This window comes from Mixophyes fleayi, chromosome 10, assembly GCF_038048845.1.
Source record: "Mixophyes fleayi isolate aMixFle1 chromosome 10, aMixFle1.hap1, whole genome shotgun sequence".
NCBI lineage: Eukaryota > Metazoa > Chordata > Amphibia > Anura > Limnodynastidae > Mixophyes > Mixophyes fleayi.
This window is the reverse complement of record NC_134411.1, coordinates 71,022,880-71,041,272: the sequence shown is the minus strand read 5'-3', so window position 1 is coordinate 71,041,272 and position 18,393 is coordinate 71,022,880. Positions and strand designations below refer to the sequence as shown.

At 40.6% G+C, this 18,393-nt stretch overlaps 1 protein-coding gene across 1 annotated transcript in view; it reads right to left on the bottom strand.

The window, feature by feature from the left end:
• Positions 1 to 7,615: 7,615 nt before the first annotated feature.
• NOD2 (nucleotide binding oligomerization domain containing 2) overlaps positions 7,616 to 18,393 on the bottom strand; it is a 92,102-nt gene continuing 81,324 nt past the window's right edge. Inside the window, exon 12 of the mRNA XM_075188860.1 lies at positions 7,616 to 8,890. Within this exon, the coding sequence (XP_075044961.1) occupies positions 8,815 to 8,890 (76 nt within the window). The 3' untranslated portion in view covers positions 7,616 to 8,814. The remainder of the gene's footprint in view (positions 8,891 to 18,393) is intronic.

Genomic DNA, 18,393 nt, shown 5'->3' with positions numbered 1-18,393 from the left:
CCCCTCCACTTACATTCCACCAGGGGTTTGGAAAAGCTGGTTAAAGAAAAGCCCCCTGCTGCACGTTTGGAGCGTATACAGCTAGAATAATGGGAGTTTGATTTAGTGAACCTCTAATGATTAGATGTCTACCAAGAGTATCTGGGATTGTGATGTCTATTGTTTGGGAGACCCTATGATGTCTGAGGATTGCTGTGCCTCGACACTTCACATTACAAGAAGAATAATAGACGTGTGGGTATAACTTGGATGCCAGCGACAGATGTGAATATCTGAATTGTGTTTGTTTAAGAAATACTATGTCTGGATTCAGGTGTTTGATATATTGTTGGGGCATCATTTGTTTGGGGAATTAAACCCGTTGACATTTAAAGAAAGGAGTCTAAGCTTCATGGTGATTCGAAATTAATGGACGGCCAAACGGTATTTGGAGACAAACAAGAAAGGACAGGTAGGTAAAGGAGTAGGGTCCTGAGTAGCAGGATCCAGAGTTGTGAGAGGCGGCATAAAGAAGGACACCGCCTCTGTTATAGGAGTAGGGGAGGTGGGCGCGTGACAAGTAAACGACATCCTAGCACACACATATGGAGGTGTACTGTGAGGTGGAGGAGCGTGTTGTAAAATTTTCAATAAACAGATTAGGAACATTTAAGCATTAATTTAGTAACATGAAACTAGCAACATTTGAACAGTAGTAACAATATAATAACAATAACATGAGCATGAAATTTGGCTTATGTTAAATAAAGGAAGAGAAAGGGGAAAGGTCTCCAGATCTAATGAAAAGTTCAACCTCTGAGTTAGTTTAAAAAAAAGATGTATGTGGTTGAACCATATGACAAACATTCTGTAAGTTAAGAGAAGTTCTCAGAGATCATGTGAGCGAGCTAGGTGACACTAATGTGGGAAATCATAAAGTCATAATGTGTCCTGAAACATTAGAGAAATGCGGTTAATGAAAGAACCAAACCTGGGGATAATCTCTTGTAGATCTTAGGCCTGCTGCCAGATTGGTGACTGAGCTGGAGATTTCCGTTGACTTGTCGGGAGTGAAGCAGAAGTTTCTGAGTCCTGTAAAATACCAAAGCTCCTGAGCAAGTCGAGGCCCTGATCTTGGGTCTTGATAGAGTGATTGCACCCATCCTTGGACACGATCAGCTGGAAGGGGAAACCCCATTTGTATCAGGCCTTGGTGATACTGATGAGATTCCTCCTTTTCCTAAAAATCAAAGTGAAGACTCTCTGTGGTTAAGTCATAAATCGGATGCAGGATAAAGTCCCTCAAGATAGTCAGGGAGGGCCTCTGCAGTAATGGTCTCAGGGATGTTTTTTATGCGGATGTTGTTACATCTATTTCGGTTTTCCAAATCTAAGTGATCCTTGAAGACATCGAATTCAGCACAGAGATCAGCTATCTCTTTCTTTCTCTTTTGATTGTTGGTGTTTGGAAACTACATCCAGATGGTTTTCAACAATATTTGTTAGAGTACCAAGATCTGCTATGTCGGAGTGCAGCTCTGCTACAATAGCTCGCATTTCACACTTATTGTTTTTGTAACTATGGCAACAGCATCAGTCAGGGTTAATGGCGACTCCAAAACAGATGTATCGTCCAAATCTGATCCCGAATCTGCCGGGTCTGAATTTATTTTGAGCTGGAAGTAGCTTTTACTAAGGCCTTTATGATAGTATGCTTAGGTGTGTTGGATGCCTTTTTCTGCTTATGAGACATGCCAGAATATTGGGTGTTTCACCTCTACAAGATTGTGTGGAAGGCCTTTTATAAAGTGCAAGTTCAGGTTAGTCACACAGAGTACATGTTAAATTTTCCTCAAAGCGTAGCAGTATAATAAATGGCCACTAGATGGCGAACTTGATCTAAATTGGTGTTGAGCAGAGAATGGTGGAATTCAATGAAAAAACCCTAAAATTAGGTTTGTCTTTTCATCAATGGAGGAGCTCCTGGGATGCATGTTCCACCATGGATGTTGGCTAAGCCACGTCCCCTAATGGCACAGTTTTTATGTGCCTGTGATCATTTCATTGTAATATGTTTGTAAATGTGTTTAATCAAAAAGCAATTTTTAGATTTTTTTTCTGAATGTTTTGGCGCTTGTTAATTATACAGTACCTTTATCATTCAGTTAAACTTTGAACTCTGCTTCTGGTGAAGGGAGTGCAGAGTATGAAGTGATGGGTTTTGAAAAGGTGGCTGGGGAACTAAGATGGCACTGAGCCCCAAGAAGGACAGTGTTTCCCCCTCCGCTTACCTGATTCTAGGGAGAGATTTTTAAATGTTCCGAAACTTGAGCCCATCATCGCAGACTTAGAAATCAACAGGTTATCTGTGGAGAGAAGGCACTATCATTTTGATGATTTGGTCATAAAATTACAAATGAACTAATAACCTAGTGAAAGTTTGATATAACTCAGTGTCTCTTAACTATACATACATGCCCACTGTCCTGGAATGTCCGGGAGACCCCCCCGAATTCCAGGTTGGTCTCCAGTGAAAGCAGACTATTCTCCCACATCCTGCTGGACAAGGGCTTTTGATGACTCAATTTTCCGCAAATTGCGTCATTTTGTAGCAAGGGTGGACCAAAACGACACAATATGCGGTGCCCTGCCCCCTCAACTTTTGGAATTCACCTCCCCACCGGGATCACCCAGAGGGGATGTCTAAAGTTGGCAAGTATGTTCTTAACCTTTTTTTGGTGGCTGCAACAACCTTGGATTCTCAAAAAAGGGTTATTGCATACCCTTAAAAAATATGTTCAGATTTTTATATCAGGAAAACATCATTTTATTAAAAAATACTTTTCTTTTACATTTATGTTTATTTTTGCTTTGTGGGGTCACTGCCACTACTGCACAAATCAGGGTCAATTCGTGAATTACATCTGTAATGCCGTGTGAGTAAAATGTATTGTATTTCAGATTCAGCCGAAGTGGCTGAAGAGCAAAGCTAGGTTTCAAGAAACATCCCTGATGTGAACCCATTATATAACTAGCAATTGGTGCTGACTAATCTGGGGCATGAAATCTAAATGAAAATCTGTTTTTCACCAAGGACCCTGCAAGGCCATCTGAACCCATAAGCCATTGCTCTAGATTAGTCTTACTAGAGAGCTGCTGACAGAGAGAAGGAAGGTTAGATACAAACCAAGGTTGGTCTGCCAGGTTCATAAATGGAACACTAAGTAGAACAATTTACCAATTGAAAATTTGGAGCCCAGAAAGTGAATCAAATAATTATCACTCTCCACAATGATTTGGGAAAGCTGCTGTATAAAGTAAGACAATTAATGAGAACAGATTTTTCTAGAGAGATATGCAAGACATGTACAATTACAAAGATGAGAGTAGTTTCAATTAAGAAGAAATAATATTGACTCGTTAATAATTTGATAAGGGCCAATTAATCATGGAGGAGATTTCATAGGTACTATTAATTTGATGTTTAGAGTATGAAGCCAGTCTCTATCTCCATGTTTAGTTGAGGGGCACATCTTCAATGTCTGTCAATTTCTTTTGATTAGAAGTTGTTTTGTCAGTGCTTCTGAGTTCAGACAAGATGTTTTAAAAAATTGGGTACAGAGAAACCAGCAGCGGTAATTCCGATAAACAAAGGAAATGGATCGGGAAGTTTAGGATGCATGGCATAAGCAATGATTAAATTGGTCTATAGTGGAGTCACGAATATAATTATTGCAAGCAAAATTGGCCCAAGGAAGCAAATCGGTCCAGTCAATAATACACATTGAGTAGCGAGTCCAGGGTTTGTTAGAAAATGGAAGAGGTAATAAAGGTCCTTCAACAGACAGATGAGAGAGCTTATTTTGAACATACACCAATTAGGACAAAATTAATTAAGTGCCATCTTTTCGTAGACTTGGCCACCAGCAAGTTCAGTTTCTATTTTTCAAGGTATTCTTTGCTCCATGATGTCCAGCAAACTTGGAGTTGTGGACTCACTAAGTTGCTCTGCTACAAAAGATTTACCTGGAGAAATGTTTGTGAAAGCAACAGTTTAAGAAAGGTCAATTATATGAATGTGTCAGAGTCATTTCAATGAAAGTATCAACAAAGGACATCTGCTTTTACGTTTTTTTAATCAAGATGAAAAGTCAATAAGTAATCAAACCAGGAAAAGGTGCCCGGTGAACCTTGCAGTTAACTGTTCCTTTAAGTAGATACCTCCACTCTTTTAAAGCCAGTTTCACAGCCAGGGATCTCTGTGAAGATACCCGGTTTTGTGTCTCAATTCTACCCACTTCACTCTGGCTGACTACCCACGGGTGGCTTTCTATGCCAGGGAAGTCTTCCCAGTACCTTCTAGGATTTGTATAGTCACTCAGGAAAATGCAGTTAGAAAGTAAAGCAATACATTTATTGTAACAAAAACAATCACTAGATTATTATGTACACGCAATAAATAAATGTCAGGCAGGTTTACCACATCATCTGCCCCTTACCCAGTGTCTGACTGGGGCATGAAGGGCCCACTGGGGGACTGCCGCGCTAGGGGCCCAACAGAGGGGGTGTGGCCAGCCATCATAGAGGAGAAACCAGACCCACGAAGGACAGCTAGCACCATAGTGTAGTATATAAAGAATGCAGTGTGTATATAAAGAGTACACAGTCTTGTCCTGCCCCTTAGATTGGGCAGAACAGTCACCAAAAATCGGTATTGTCCCATTAGAATCAGAACATTTGGCAGACTGTCCTGCTCTCTCCCACCTGTTCACTTTCACCACCTGTGGGTGCTGGTTTCTTTAGTAGTGGCTTGACTGGAGCCTGGATTGTTGGAGGCTCTATTTGGGAAAAAAAATGGGTACATTTAGAAAATTCCAACCAGCCCCAGCATTAAATCAATAGGACCCACGATTAATACTTAGGCCTTCCTCCAGCCTCAACATTAAAGTAAAAGTATTCCCATTTAATAAACATATTTCCCTCCTTCCAAACAGCCCCAGCAATAAATTAATAGCATTTACGTATAATAAATATACCTATTTCCTGCTACCGTCACTGTACTACCATTAAATAATTCATATTCACATTTAATAAATAGACCTCATGCTCCCCAAACTCAGCCCCACATTCAATTTATAGCTCCCAAACCACCCATCTTAAATTAATAGTCCCCACTATAAAATTAAATTGCCCCAATATCACCCCACAAACAAAATAGCACTCATTAGTTAGCAACCACCTACCACACACACACACATTACATTGCCACAAGCCTGCTGTGCCATCACACACACATTACTGTGCCCCTTCATCACCATGATGTGCCCCCTTATGATCACACTGCGCCTCCATGCTGCTTTTGCTCCCTCCTTCTCCTGGCCCCTCTTTATCACACTATGCCATGCTGCCTTTGCCTCCCTTCACAGTCTGCCATGCTGCCTTTGCCCCCATTCACACTCTGCCATGCTGCCTTTGCCCCCCTTCACAGTCTGCCATGCTGCCTTTGCCCCCCTTCTTCTTCTGCCATGCTGCCTTTGCTTCCCTTACTTCCGTTCCTTCACTTACCTTTTCTATTAGCTTTTTTCTTCTCTTTTCTTCTCTTCTTGTTTTCTGTCTTCTTGCCAACTCCTCTCTGCGCTGCTCCTCACTGAACATCGGGCATGACGTCACGCCCGACATCCAGTGCGAATGGAGCAGGGAGGAGGGACTCCGATGCCGCGATCACGTGAGTATTTTTTTTTTAAGGTACCCGCTCCCCCCACCAATGAAGAGGTGAGCTATCGGGGTTGGGGCCTACATGGGGATACCCCAGAGGAACAGTCCGACCCTCCCATTACCCCACTAGCTTAAGGAGTTACAGTCACCTGGCTGTCCAGACATCTCTCTCAGCTGCATATCTAGACTCTGGTAGAGAACGACAACACACAAATACTTGATAGCTTATTTGTACACTGAAATTTAAAGTTGAAATGTGTGTTACATGAAAAAACAGTCAGTATTTAACTTATTTGCAAAACAGAACACTCATTTGTACCCCTTGCATTGTAACATGGTTTTGTCCAGGAGACTGAAATAAGGATCCTCTTCATTTAAGATCCTTAATGAATCAGGCCCTAGATCTTGAAGTTGGCCATCTTGGATGCAACTCTAATTTTTTAAACGGGAAAGTAGTCATGTGACATATCAAACAGATGCAGAATTTCATAAGAAAAACTGGTGTTTTAACGTAACTTTATTCATTCTCGAGTTTTAACTGAGTTTTCTTTTGCAGGTAGTGACATTAATGACAATGGATTTCTTTCCTTGTTTGGACTATGCCTACTGAGGTTGAGACAACATCTCTACAAACTATATGCATAGTTTGTGTTTTTGTGTTTGGCCAGGAAGCATCAAAAGTATACAAAATTAAAACATGCATGTATTCAGTGTGTTAATTAATCTGCTATATTTATCCATCCATACACAAAGACTTTTTAAAATATGTGCCAGTACACATACCATTTGTTTATGAAATCCATTGACAAAGATATCTTTCTGCATTAGTTTAGCGTCTAGGACCTATAATACAGATTTCTATGTTTACTTGGACTGGAGCAAGAGTATCAAACTTGCGGCCCAAAAGCATATTTGCTATTCCTGTGTGTCATTAGTTTTTCATATAACTACATTGTACACACATGCAATGTAACATAAATTACATTGCATGTATGTATAATTCTGTCATCACATGTGAGTGTTCCAATCTTTTCTGTATGTAAGTACATGCATTTTAATCAGATTTTAAATTTGAGATCTTAACTGTAACTGAATTACACATTTTGTTTGTCTAATATGTGCTACCAAAGGAGGTAGATTTTGGCACCTATTGTGGGACTGCACTCTTGTTGAAACATTTTAGGATGCTGTATTTAATTGTATATGCAGTCATGGTATTTGTATATATCCGAAGACTTCCAGGGGTAAATGTATCAAACTACAGGTTCCGTGCGAGTTTGAAAAGTGGAGGTATTGCCTATTGCAAAAAATCAGATTCTAGTTATTTATTTAGTACAAAATCTACAAAATGATAGCTAGAATCTAGTTGCCATCGGAAACTCTCAGCTTGATACATTTACGCCCCCCCCAGAGAATCTTTGGATTGTTTACAGTATTAAATTTTAATCACTACTATTTAATCTTATTACATTGGCAAAAGTTTGATGGAACCTGAATGGCTTCCTTGGGCCCTGATTTCAGGGAGTGGGTACATTTGATAAATTACATTGCTAATTATGATCAGAAACACTTTTTCAAAATTTACAGATGTCTGGTCCAGATGGACTGAATCCATTTTTGTGTTAGGTGGACACGACATCAATGTGACATGACCCAGGAGCCCCGCTCCTTAATTTTCTCCTCATATTTCTTATATTCATTATATGTGTTGTGCATTTATTTTTACACTAATCCTTGATGTAGAAATTGTAAATGTATATTTGTCTTTTATATAGAGAATTTGTGTATATTCTGTTTAATTGTTTTGTAATGTTTTTATTTTTTATGCAATATCTAGTAAAATATACCAGATGAGAAAAAGAAGCTAATTCAATTTGAAGAAAGAGGAAACACTCAGATGTATTATTTTGTATTTTATTTTAGATAAGCATTTACATATAATACACATTTTGCAAACCAATACAATACATGATATAATAAAAAAAACATATCTGCAATTTCACAAGTCCTTCAAAATATATGATCTAATGCATTGAATATTAGACGGATTTTAAATGCTGAGGAAAGGGTTAATAAATGGTACGCATCATAGTATTAAATACATGAAGTTTCCAGATTATATATTGGATTTGAAAACAACAAAATCTTGGCCACTGATAGGGAAGAACTCTCAAACAATGTGTGTTTACAAGTTCATTTTTAAGTCAATGTGCTACACCAATCAGACTGGTTTTTCCACGCTCCAGCCAATCAGATTGACTGAGCACGTGTTGACCCCTCCAGGTCGAGAGTTGCCTCCATCTATTTAGATTTTTTTATTTCCATTTGAACTACTTCAGTGCAAAAAATTTATTTTGACATCATGTAAATGACTTTCTAATCTAAATCAGGCCCTAAATGTTTATTGCTTGTTATAGGTGCTGAAAATCACACATTCTGTGTCAGTGCTATCCAAAGGGTATGAGAAATATTAACAGTACAGCGCTGACTTCAAACCACCTCTCTGCATTTTTCTATTAGTTTTCCCATAAAATAGGCAATTAATTGAAATGATTGTACGGACAACCTATTGCCTTAAGTTTAGCTGCATACTTGACCTATTTATTTTAATGCTTTATAATGTTCCATTTACAGTCCTCTATTCATCTGTCACAGCTCCACAGGAGTCCTTCTAGAACTTGTTATAAGAACACTTTGTATTGTGTAATTTATGTGACTCCAGGTGCTCCACAGTGCATCTAATATTGCTTTATTCAAATATTGTCAGACAGCCCTAAATATATTGTAACTAAAAAAAAAAAGTTCATAGGTTACAAGTTCAGATCATTGACAATACTGTCTGTCTCTACTGTCTACAAACAGAGCCCTCTCTAACCTCTGTCTCACATCTGCACCTCCCTCATCAACCTCTTATGTAATTCTTATGTTTTTACTTATATACTTTATATTTTGTAAGATGTCATTCTGACTTTCCGGCGCTACAGGGTTTTTGTAGCACTTTACAAATAAAAAAAATACAATACTTTATCTTTAAATTACATTTGTCAGCACACATTTTTTAGATTTAGGATGGATCAGCTGGTTCTGTAGGACTTTGTTTTGTGACAGTTGATGATTTCTTCACCCTTTTACAAACAGGCGATCCAACTTGTCGAACGTCTCTGTCTCGTCAGATGTGAGATCACTTCCTTTGATCCTAGTGAGTGAAGATAATTAAATATAAGAGACAACATATGATACAAGATATGGTCAATTCACTTCACCGGCTAGCAAGACAGACATAATCTAGAAATTACTATCATTGCTTGAAAAGTTTAATTCTTATATAAAGTAATTGTGTCTTTCAGTACAGTTCTTGAAATAAAAATGATGTGAAGGTATTTGCTTCAAATATTTGGAAATATTTGTTGAAGAGACTTGTACATTTTTAAACATATGCCCCAGTTATAAATCAGACGATTTGTAATTTATTAGCATTATTAACTCTTGCGTCTTACTAGTAAAAAAAAAACCAAGCATACATTTACTATACAGTCGACTTGTAAGCTGGAGAATTAAGTGGATATATTTAATTTTTAAAAGATTGTTTTGTTAAGCTCTTACATCCCCTTCCTCTCCTTAAACACGGCAATATACTTTGGTAGGCGGCCTCCAATAATGTTTAAATTTACTTTGTGCAACAATATTGTGGATCTCGCCAAAACAATTAACCTTTGCAAATGCAGATGCGCTAATAGGTTTAAATGGGGCAGGAAATGTATATATGTTTGCAGATCATCTAATCACGTTGAGTTCTCTCGAAATGGGTTAATTCTATAACAAACAGAAATGTGTGGGATCATTGTAATATACACAATGATATAAACAGGAACAGGAAGTACTTAAAAAAAACGGCTGTACCATTCATTGCTGTTAACATGGACATTTTTTTTTTAACAATAACAATTTATTAGACACATCTGAAAATGAAAACATATGTTAAACATAATAAAATATGAATAAATGTATACCCTACGTAGAGGATGTAATATTGTTTGGAATTGCTATACAACAATTTCCTTTACAATTGGCAATCACCTTTTCCGAGCCTGTGAAATTATGTGACTACATTATAGACATTTAAATAAGATAAGAATTATTAGAGAATTGTTAGATTATTTTTATTCGCTCAGTGTCCATAGATATTCATTGTTTGGATGTTAAATTTTGTTATAAACAGAGTAGAAGAGAAGAGAAAAAAAAAGAAAAAGTATTGTATAAGACAGATAACCAGTTATAGTATTCTACATATCCGATGCCTAGATTTTCTTTCATTTTTTTTTTAATATGGGAGGGGGGATTGAAAAGGGAAACAGAAACGAGGAGTTATAAAAGTGGGTGGGGGCTGGGGAGGGGTGGTCTTAAGAGGAACCTCTTGAGCAATGGGGAACAATATAGGAACAGGGAGCCCAAAAATGAAATCTCAATACAATGGCAAAAGACAAAGGAAATGCTATTAAATTGAGTCCATGGAAAAGAGAAGACTGTAAAGTTCATGCTCTACGACAACATATTAAAAAGTCTAATTTACATTTCATAATTGTCTATTGTTTTATTCTATTTTAATTGGACTGATTGGATGGCTGCCATGGCTCAGAAGCCACTCCATCTGCGATTTTGACACACTCCTCTAGGCACTGTGATGGAAAAAGTGTTAAACTAAATAATCATGTTTTCTTATGCTATAATGAAAACAATGAGCTATGAGACAATTGATTGTTTTAAATTGTTTATGTAAAAACAAAAACACAAACTAAATAAAACATCCAATGATAGCAGTTTAGCTACAAGTCGTTTTGTTTCTGAAAAACTCAATTGAACTTATTAGTATTCTTTAGTACTAAAGACAAGATGATTTAGCCAAGAGGGACAGGTTGACAAATATATATGATATGTGCGTTATTACGATTTTCTCGTTTGGCTACCAATTTTGGCTTGCTTTTTGCATAGAGTTGCATAATGTTGAAAAGTACAGATATCTAGAACTGTGCATAGAATGTAGGAATGCTTATCTGATCAGTATCATCATCATCAGCTATTTATATAGCACGACTAATTCCGCAGTGCTGTACAGAGAACTCATTTACATCAGTCCCTGCCAAATTGAGCTTACAGTCTAAATTACCTAACAAATACACACACACACAGACAGACTAGGGTAGCAGCCAATTAACCTACTAGTATGTTTTTGGAATGTGGGAGGAAACCCACTCAAACACGGGGAGAACATACAAACTCCACACAGATAAGGCCATGGTCGGGAATCAAACTCATGACCCCAGTGCTGTGAGTGCTGTGCTCACTATAATTTGTATGCTATAAATGACTCCACCTTCAGGAGTTGCTTTTGAATTGCTGTACTGTACCTCAGAATAAATAAAGACTGCTTCACAGAAACTATGTGACTCTTATACTTCTACTGATCAAGTTATCAACATTGTGGAATCCAACCAGGAGATGAAAGGCAGGTGCTGAGTAACACGAACCCTTTCAGGGGAAGTGGGAAAGAAAAGGCAGCCAAACCTAAAAGAACCTAAAGATTTGCTGGACATGAAGAAAGGATTTTAAACACAAATTTGTTGCAACTGGGGTTAAAATTAAAGTGATATCACTACCAACAGGACCAGGCCTCTCTCTGGATCGTCATCCAAGGAACAAAGACAGGATATCCTTTCCAGGGGAAAGCAGTAGCCCTTCAATAGCCAGAAGGCTTTAATAAGTAACAGAACGTTGGTGAATTAGGAGGGATCCAATACAGCTGCATCTGGGATTGAACCAGAATGCTCTAAGTCCACTTTAAGGATACAAGTATAACATTTTACACACAGTAATTGTTATACAAAGGAATAAAATAACAACATGGAGTAGGTTAGGAAACAAGCTGATAAGAATAAGCATGATCTTCCATTATAGGGATCGAGTTGTTAACTTAATTATTACATTCACTGGATTTATTTTTAAAGAAATGCAAGACTACTATAAAGCAACTAGCTGGTAAAGTCACAGACAGAAATCTTTTTGTTTGTAAATATTTTTGACGCTCACATTTCCCAGACTGATCATAACATATCTAGGGAAATATCAGAGAACTTACTTCTAAAAGACACCTAGATGCTATATTTTTCACACATTGTGATTTTCTCTGTATTATATCATTTATAAGTAAAGGGAGGGCAAACAGAGACAAATTAATATTTATATATAAATCTATGGATATTAAACATACAAATGTAGCCAAAGACTGACTCCTACTACCAACATTCTTTTGCAAGCGGCTGCTTCCAATAGTGAACCAAAAACTAGAGTCTTACATCGCAGGAACAGATCTGAAATACAAATCCGATACGTTGTGTACCCTAACGAGGAAATAACAGTTACTCTCAGAGGACTGTATGTGTGTACAAGTCCTTCACAAGTAAGATATAGGGTTAACTGCAATGATTTATTTTGTAGTTCAAAACATAGGTGAGTGTCAGGGTGGTGGAGAGCCAGTGACTGGAGAGTAAACACAGTGTAATAATATGCAAAGAGTAGTGACTGCAGGTGATGCAAATTTCCATGTAACAGAAGAGCACAGACTGTGGTAACTGCAGGTTACATGCAGAGAGAAGCAGGAACCAAAACCAGAGTCACTAGAGCATGGAACTTAATAGGGTCTCAGCAGAGTAGGCAAATGGTGATAACAGGCTGTGGCTCAGAGCAGCATACTTGTTCCCATGTTTGACTACAATGATCTGGCATAGACTGCAGCCAGGACAAGTGATTTGAAGAGCATAACCAGATGCAGATCATTGCCGGCTTGAGTGAGCACTCCTCACAACCTGAACTGTGACTTTCCACATTCTTACCAGGCTCGTCACAGTATCCCCTCTTTCCCCAAGCGTATTCAAAAAGCTTTAAGTCCTCCTGGTTTCTCAGGGTACCAAAGGTTTTCTTTCTCTTTCTTTTGAGTTTCTTTCTAGCAGGATTGCTAGGACAAGACCTCTCTAGGTGAAAGTCATAAAAGAAAGCTGAATGGGCAAATTCATTGACAAAAGACAATGGATCATCAACAAACTCACTTTCAGAATTGGAATCCAATTCCAGGATTATAATAATTTTCTTTATGTAGAACTCAACATTGAGATGGGCATTATACTCTGTAGTGTCAATTTTCGCTGGCTTTTCCCAAGAGGGCAACTCAGCAGTAGTGGCTAACAAACTTGCTTCATAGGAACAGCAAATTGTGTTATGTTCCCATAAAAATTATTTGTTAAAATTCAGAGAATGGGATCAGAGCATACGTCTCAGAAACTTCAGACAGGATGGAAATCTTGGAAGGCTTAGGCATAGCAGAATTGTCCTCAGGCCTGGAGTCCAGGGCAGGATTGTCCTCAGGACCAGAGGCCAGGGCAGAATTGTCTTTGTGCATGGAGGCCAGAGCAGAATTGACCTCAGGCCCAGAGGCCAAGGAACAATTGCCCACATGCCTGGATGCTAGGGTAATATTGATATTAGGCCAGGAGGCCAGAGGAGAAATATCTTCAGGCCTGGAGGCCAGGGCAGCATTGACCTCAGGCCCGAAGCCCAGGGCAGAATTGACATCAGGCCTGGAGCCCAAGGCAAAATTCACCTCAGGAAGCTGGTGCTGAGTTTGATTCAGCAGGATATGTGAACCTTCGGAGTGAGTATTGCAGAAGGAAATTTTCTGGACTAGCTCAATATAAACAGAGATGAAAGCTTTTTGTGCTCTTCCTTTGTTAAATGGGGCCGTAGGCAACTTGCGTTTTTGGATCTCTCAGCAGCTAAACTCTTAGGATACCAAAGAAGGAATAGGAGACTACTATAGAGTATTTTTTGCATGGAAACTGTTGATGATGTGTATTCAGGTACCCAACTGCTGACTGGGTTTTACCCAGGGGCTGTGGAGTTGCAAGCAGGAAGCAGCCTCTAAATTGCAATTAGTCATGCCAAGGGCAGAGAAAAATTTCAATAAATTATGTACCAGAGTCAGCAATTGAGATCGCTGTTAATAAAGTTAATAAAGCATGATTATGTCCAAGTATAGAGCCTACAGTAGTGGTTTATCTGAAAGTGGTGCAGTTGTCATGATTTTGGTGGAATCCAAAATTGAATTAGCTTTACTGCTTAGAAATTAACGCAGGGCTTCAGCAATCTCCAGCGAGCTCTAATTAAGGCCAGATCATACTGTCACAATTAGAGGAACTGAGACCATGCTATATGAGTGAACAAACACAAGTCTGATATAAGGTTAAATGCGATGATGTTATAGTAGTTCAACACACAGGTCAGTGTCAGGTTGGTGGAGATCCAGTGACTGGAGAATGAACACAGTCATAATGATACACAGTGTAACAATCCAATATGTAAATAGTAGTAACTGCAGGTTATGCAAATGTCCATATTACAGAATAGCCAGCGTACAGACTGTAGTAAATGCAGATTATGCTTAAGTTCACGTAACAGAATAGCCAGAGAACGCAAAGCAAGATAAAGAAGAGGTTACCTTTTATAGATGTTTCTACAAACTTGTTGACTACACTGACACTTCCAAAACTGGTTAAGGTTTGAGTAGTATAATTATTATTGCATTTATTTTCTATGCCACTTACCCTAACTGTTGCGACGCATTGTATGACAAAAGCAAATTATGATGCATGTGCAATGTGAAAGAACTTAAAACACCTGTGGTATGGGGATTTTCTATTTTTCAGCTAATCGAATGGATTATGTTTTGACTATATTGTCCCTATGGAGTAATGCAGGCATTAGATAAGAGCTATTCTTGGGGTAAAAAAGGATAATAACTATCCCATAATTATTGATAAATTAGCCTTTTGTGTGGCAAATGAATAAGGGATTATACTGTCTGAATTACTCTATAATTCAGATCAATATTTTCAAGATTATATTTTAACCATACTTATGAAGGCAGCTTGCTCTTGCCTTCCCTTTCGATGGGCAAGTAGTGATATGACAATTACAGTTAGCATTGTTTTAATGACATACAGAAGGCATATGATGAAACAGGTCATAAAAAAACTTTCAAAGTTGAAACATAAACAACCCAAATTCAATGCTATATGGGCCCCTTGGTTCTTTAGAGAGAGTCGATCTGGCCGACGCCTAACACACGTATCATCATCTCACTGTTATGAGCCGTGGCGGCACTCACCACCGCCGCGACTCGCCTCCTGGTCTCCCAGAAGTCCCGGCCGTCACCTTGACGACCGGGACGTCACTTCCGGCCGTTGCCAAGGCAACGGCTAGACGCTTCCTCTGCAGCGCCGCGTCCCGGCAATGAATGAAAGCCGGGCGCGTGCGCAAATGGGCCCCACCAGCCTGCGGGCTAATTAATGAAATAAATACATTTTATGCAGGGGGCTGTGTAACTTCAGAGCCAGGCTCTGATTGGCTGCTTGTACTATTTAAGGCAGGGAGGGCTTAGCCTACATGCCGGTTATAGCTTCCTGTTACCAGTTTGCTGACCTGCTCTGCCCTTTTGTCCCTGTACTGTTGATACTCTGCTGGATTGCCTGTGTATGACCCTTTGCCTGGATTTGGACCCTGCCTGTTGTTTCCTGTGACCCTGACCCTTTTGGCTTGTACTTTTGACCCTGCTACCTAGCTCGTGACTCTAGACCTCGGCTTGTTAATTGGATTTGCTGTCTGCTGCCGGCCCTTGACCCTTGCCTGGACTTCACTTCGCTTGCCTGGGTTTTCCCCAGCCGGTACACACTTCACGGCCCTCTGTCAGTCTGCAGCCAAGTCTGTCCCCACCACCAGGGGCTCCAGTGAACACCTGACTGGCGGAGTAGGGTCCGGGTTGTGCTGTATCGGTTAGGGGGGTTTCTAACATTATAACTGGCCTAAATCTTTGGAGAGTTCGCTTCCATGGATGATAACGGGGCGAACCTTTCTCCAGCCCAAGTTCTGGCAGGACAGATCCAGTTCGTCTCACAAGTGGTCCAGAATCTGGTTCAACGCCTGTCTGCTCAGGAAGAGACTACCAGAGCCGTGAAGACCAAGTCCGGCAAAACCCGTCAGCTCCCGCTGTGGAACCCAAGCTGAACTTGCCGGATCGATTCTCTGGGGACAGGAGTCTCTTCCGTAACTTTAAGGAGAGTTGTAAACTTTACTTCTGTCTCGAACCCCACTCCTCCGGCTCCGAACAGCAAAGAGTGGGTATAGTGATTTCGTTGCTTCAGGGGGACCCGCAGTCCTGGGCCTTCAGCTTGCCTTCCAACAGTCCTTCCCTGAGGTCGGTGGATTCTTTTTCTAAGCCCTAGGCCTCTTGAATGATGACCCGGATCGGGTAGCTTCCGCTGAGAGTCACCTCAGATCCCTAAAACAAGGCCGACGTTCTGCAGAAGAATACGCTGCCGAATTCCGGCGCTGGTCCACTGACAGTGAGTGGAATGACCCAGCTTTACGCAGCTAGTTCCGTTTGGGGTTATCAGAGCAAATAAAGGATTCCCTTGTACAGTATCCTTCACCTACTTCCCTGGAGGGACTTATGCAGCTCACAATCAAAATTGATAGACGCCTCAAGGAAACAAGAACTGAGAAGGAAGCATCCACTCCCAGTACGTTCCTTTCTGTGCCTCCTAATATGGAAGCTGCGGAACCTATGCAGCTAGGCGCCTATCGCCTCTCCCAGGAAGAGAGAACTAGACGCACCTTAGGCCTCTGCCTATATTGTGGAACCAAAGGTCACCTTCTGCGCTCCTGTCCCAACAAGTCGGGAAAAGATCATGCCTAGAGAAGGTGGAAGAGATTCATCTAGGTCTGCAGTTCATTTCTTCCAAAAATGCATTAATAGTTCCCGCTCATCTTTCCTGTGGATCACACTCCTCTGTTACTTCAGCATTTATTGATAGCGGTGCCGCAGGCAACTTTCTGGATATCAGTTTTGCCAAGTCCATTGGAATTCCTTTCATAAAAATGAATTCTGCTATCACTGTCTGCGGTTTGGATGGGGGTCCCTTACCTCCATAATCCTGTGATCGACTGGAATCTTGGAGAAATTACCCGTTGGAGTACTCACTGTTCTCAAAATTGTTTGGCCATGTCTCTTCGGTTCCTGCAGCCGCTTCTGGATCAACTGCCTTCTGCGTATCGTGAATTCCAGGACGTGTTTTCCAAGAAGGCGGCTGATTCTCTACCTCCACATAGAGACTTCGATTGTGCCATTGATCTACTTCCAGGATCCAAGTTGCCCAAAGGAAGATTATACTCCCTTTCTGGCCCTGAGACTAAGGCAATGCAAGATTATGTGGAGGAAAACTCAAAGTCTCCTGCAGGAGCGGGGTGTTTTTTCGTGTCCAAAAAGGATGGTAGTCTACGCCCGTGCATCGTCTATCGTGGCTTGAACAAGATCACCATCAAAAACACATATCCGCTTCCGCTCATCTCTGTCCTGTTTGACCAGTTGAGGGATGCTACGATATACACCAAGATTGATCTCCGTGGCGCCTATAATCTCATACGCATCAGGGAGGGCGATAAGTGAAAGACGGCCTTCAACACTCAATCTGGCCATTATGAATATTTGGTCATGCCCTTCGGCCTGTGTAATGCGCCTGCAGTCTTCCAGGACCTCATTAACGAGGTACTCCGTGAGTTCCTGGGTCATTTCGTGGTGGTGTATCTGGATGACATCCTGATTTATTCTCAGTCTCTCCCTCAACACCGTGATCATGTCAAACAGGTTCTGTTTAAACTCAGAGAACATCATCTCTTCGCCAAGCTTGAAAAGTGCGAATTCGATGTCAAGAAAGTGTCATTCCTAGGATACATAATTTCTCCCGATGGGTTTTCTATGGATCCTAATAAAGTCCAAGCCATCCTGGAGTGGGTACGTCCCACGAATCTGAAAGCGATCCAAAGATTCTTGGGCTTCGCAAATTACTATCGGAGATTCATTCAGGCTTTTTCTGATCTCGTGGCTCCCATCACTGCTCTTACCCGCAAAGGGGCAGATCCTTGTAATTGGTCACCGGAGGCCATTGCATCATTCGAAGCTCTTAAAAGAGCGTTCACTATTGCTCCGGTCCTCAAGCATCCTAATCCACAGTTGCCATTTATCCTGGAGGTGGATGAAGTAGACACTGGTGCTCTCTTATCCCAGAGGGACCCTGGGGATTGTAAGGTGCACCCATGTGCCTTCTTCTCCCGCAAGTTTTTGTCTGCCGAAGTCAACTATGATGTGGGCAATCGCAAACTTCTGGCAATCAAGTGGGCGTTCGAGGAGTGGCGCCACTGGCTTGAGGGAGCAGTTCATACAATTTCAGTCCTCACGGATCACAAGAATTTGTTGTACATTGAATCTGCCAAACGGTTAAACTCCAGACAAGCTCGATGGGCCTTATTCTTTACCCGTTTCAACTTTGTCCTAACCTACAGACCCAGTTCTAAGAATACCAAGGCGGATGCTTTGTCCAGGAGCTTTCTACCTCATCAATTACCCACTGGTGAACCACCACCTATCATTCTGGCTTCAATCATCCATGCTGGGGTTGACCCAGGATTTAGGAAACACCATACGTCAATTTCAGAAAATAGCCCCTTCTGAAACACCTTCGGGACGCCTTTTTGTTCCAGTGCATCTTCGGAGAGCGGTGCTCTCTGAGGTCCATGAGAACAAATTGGCAGGGCACC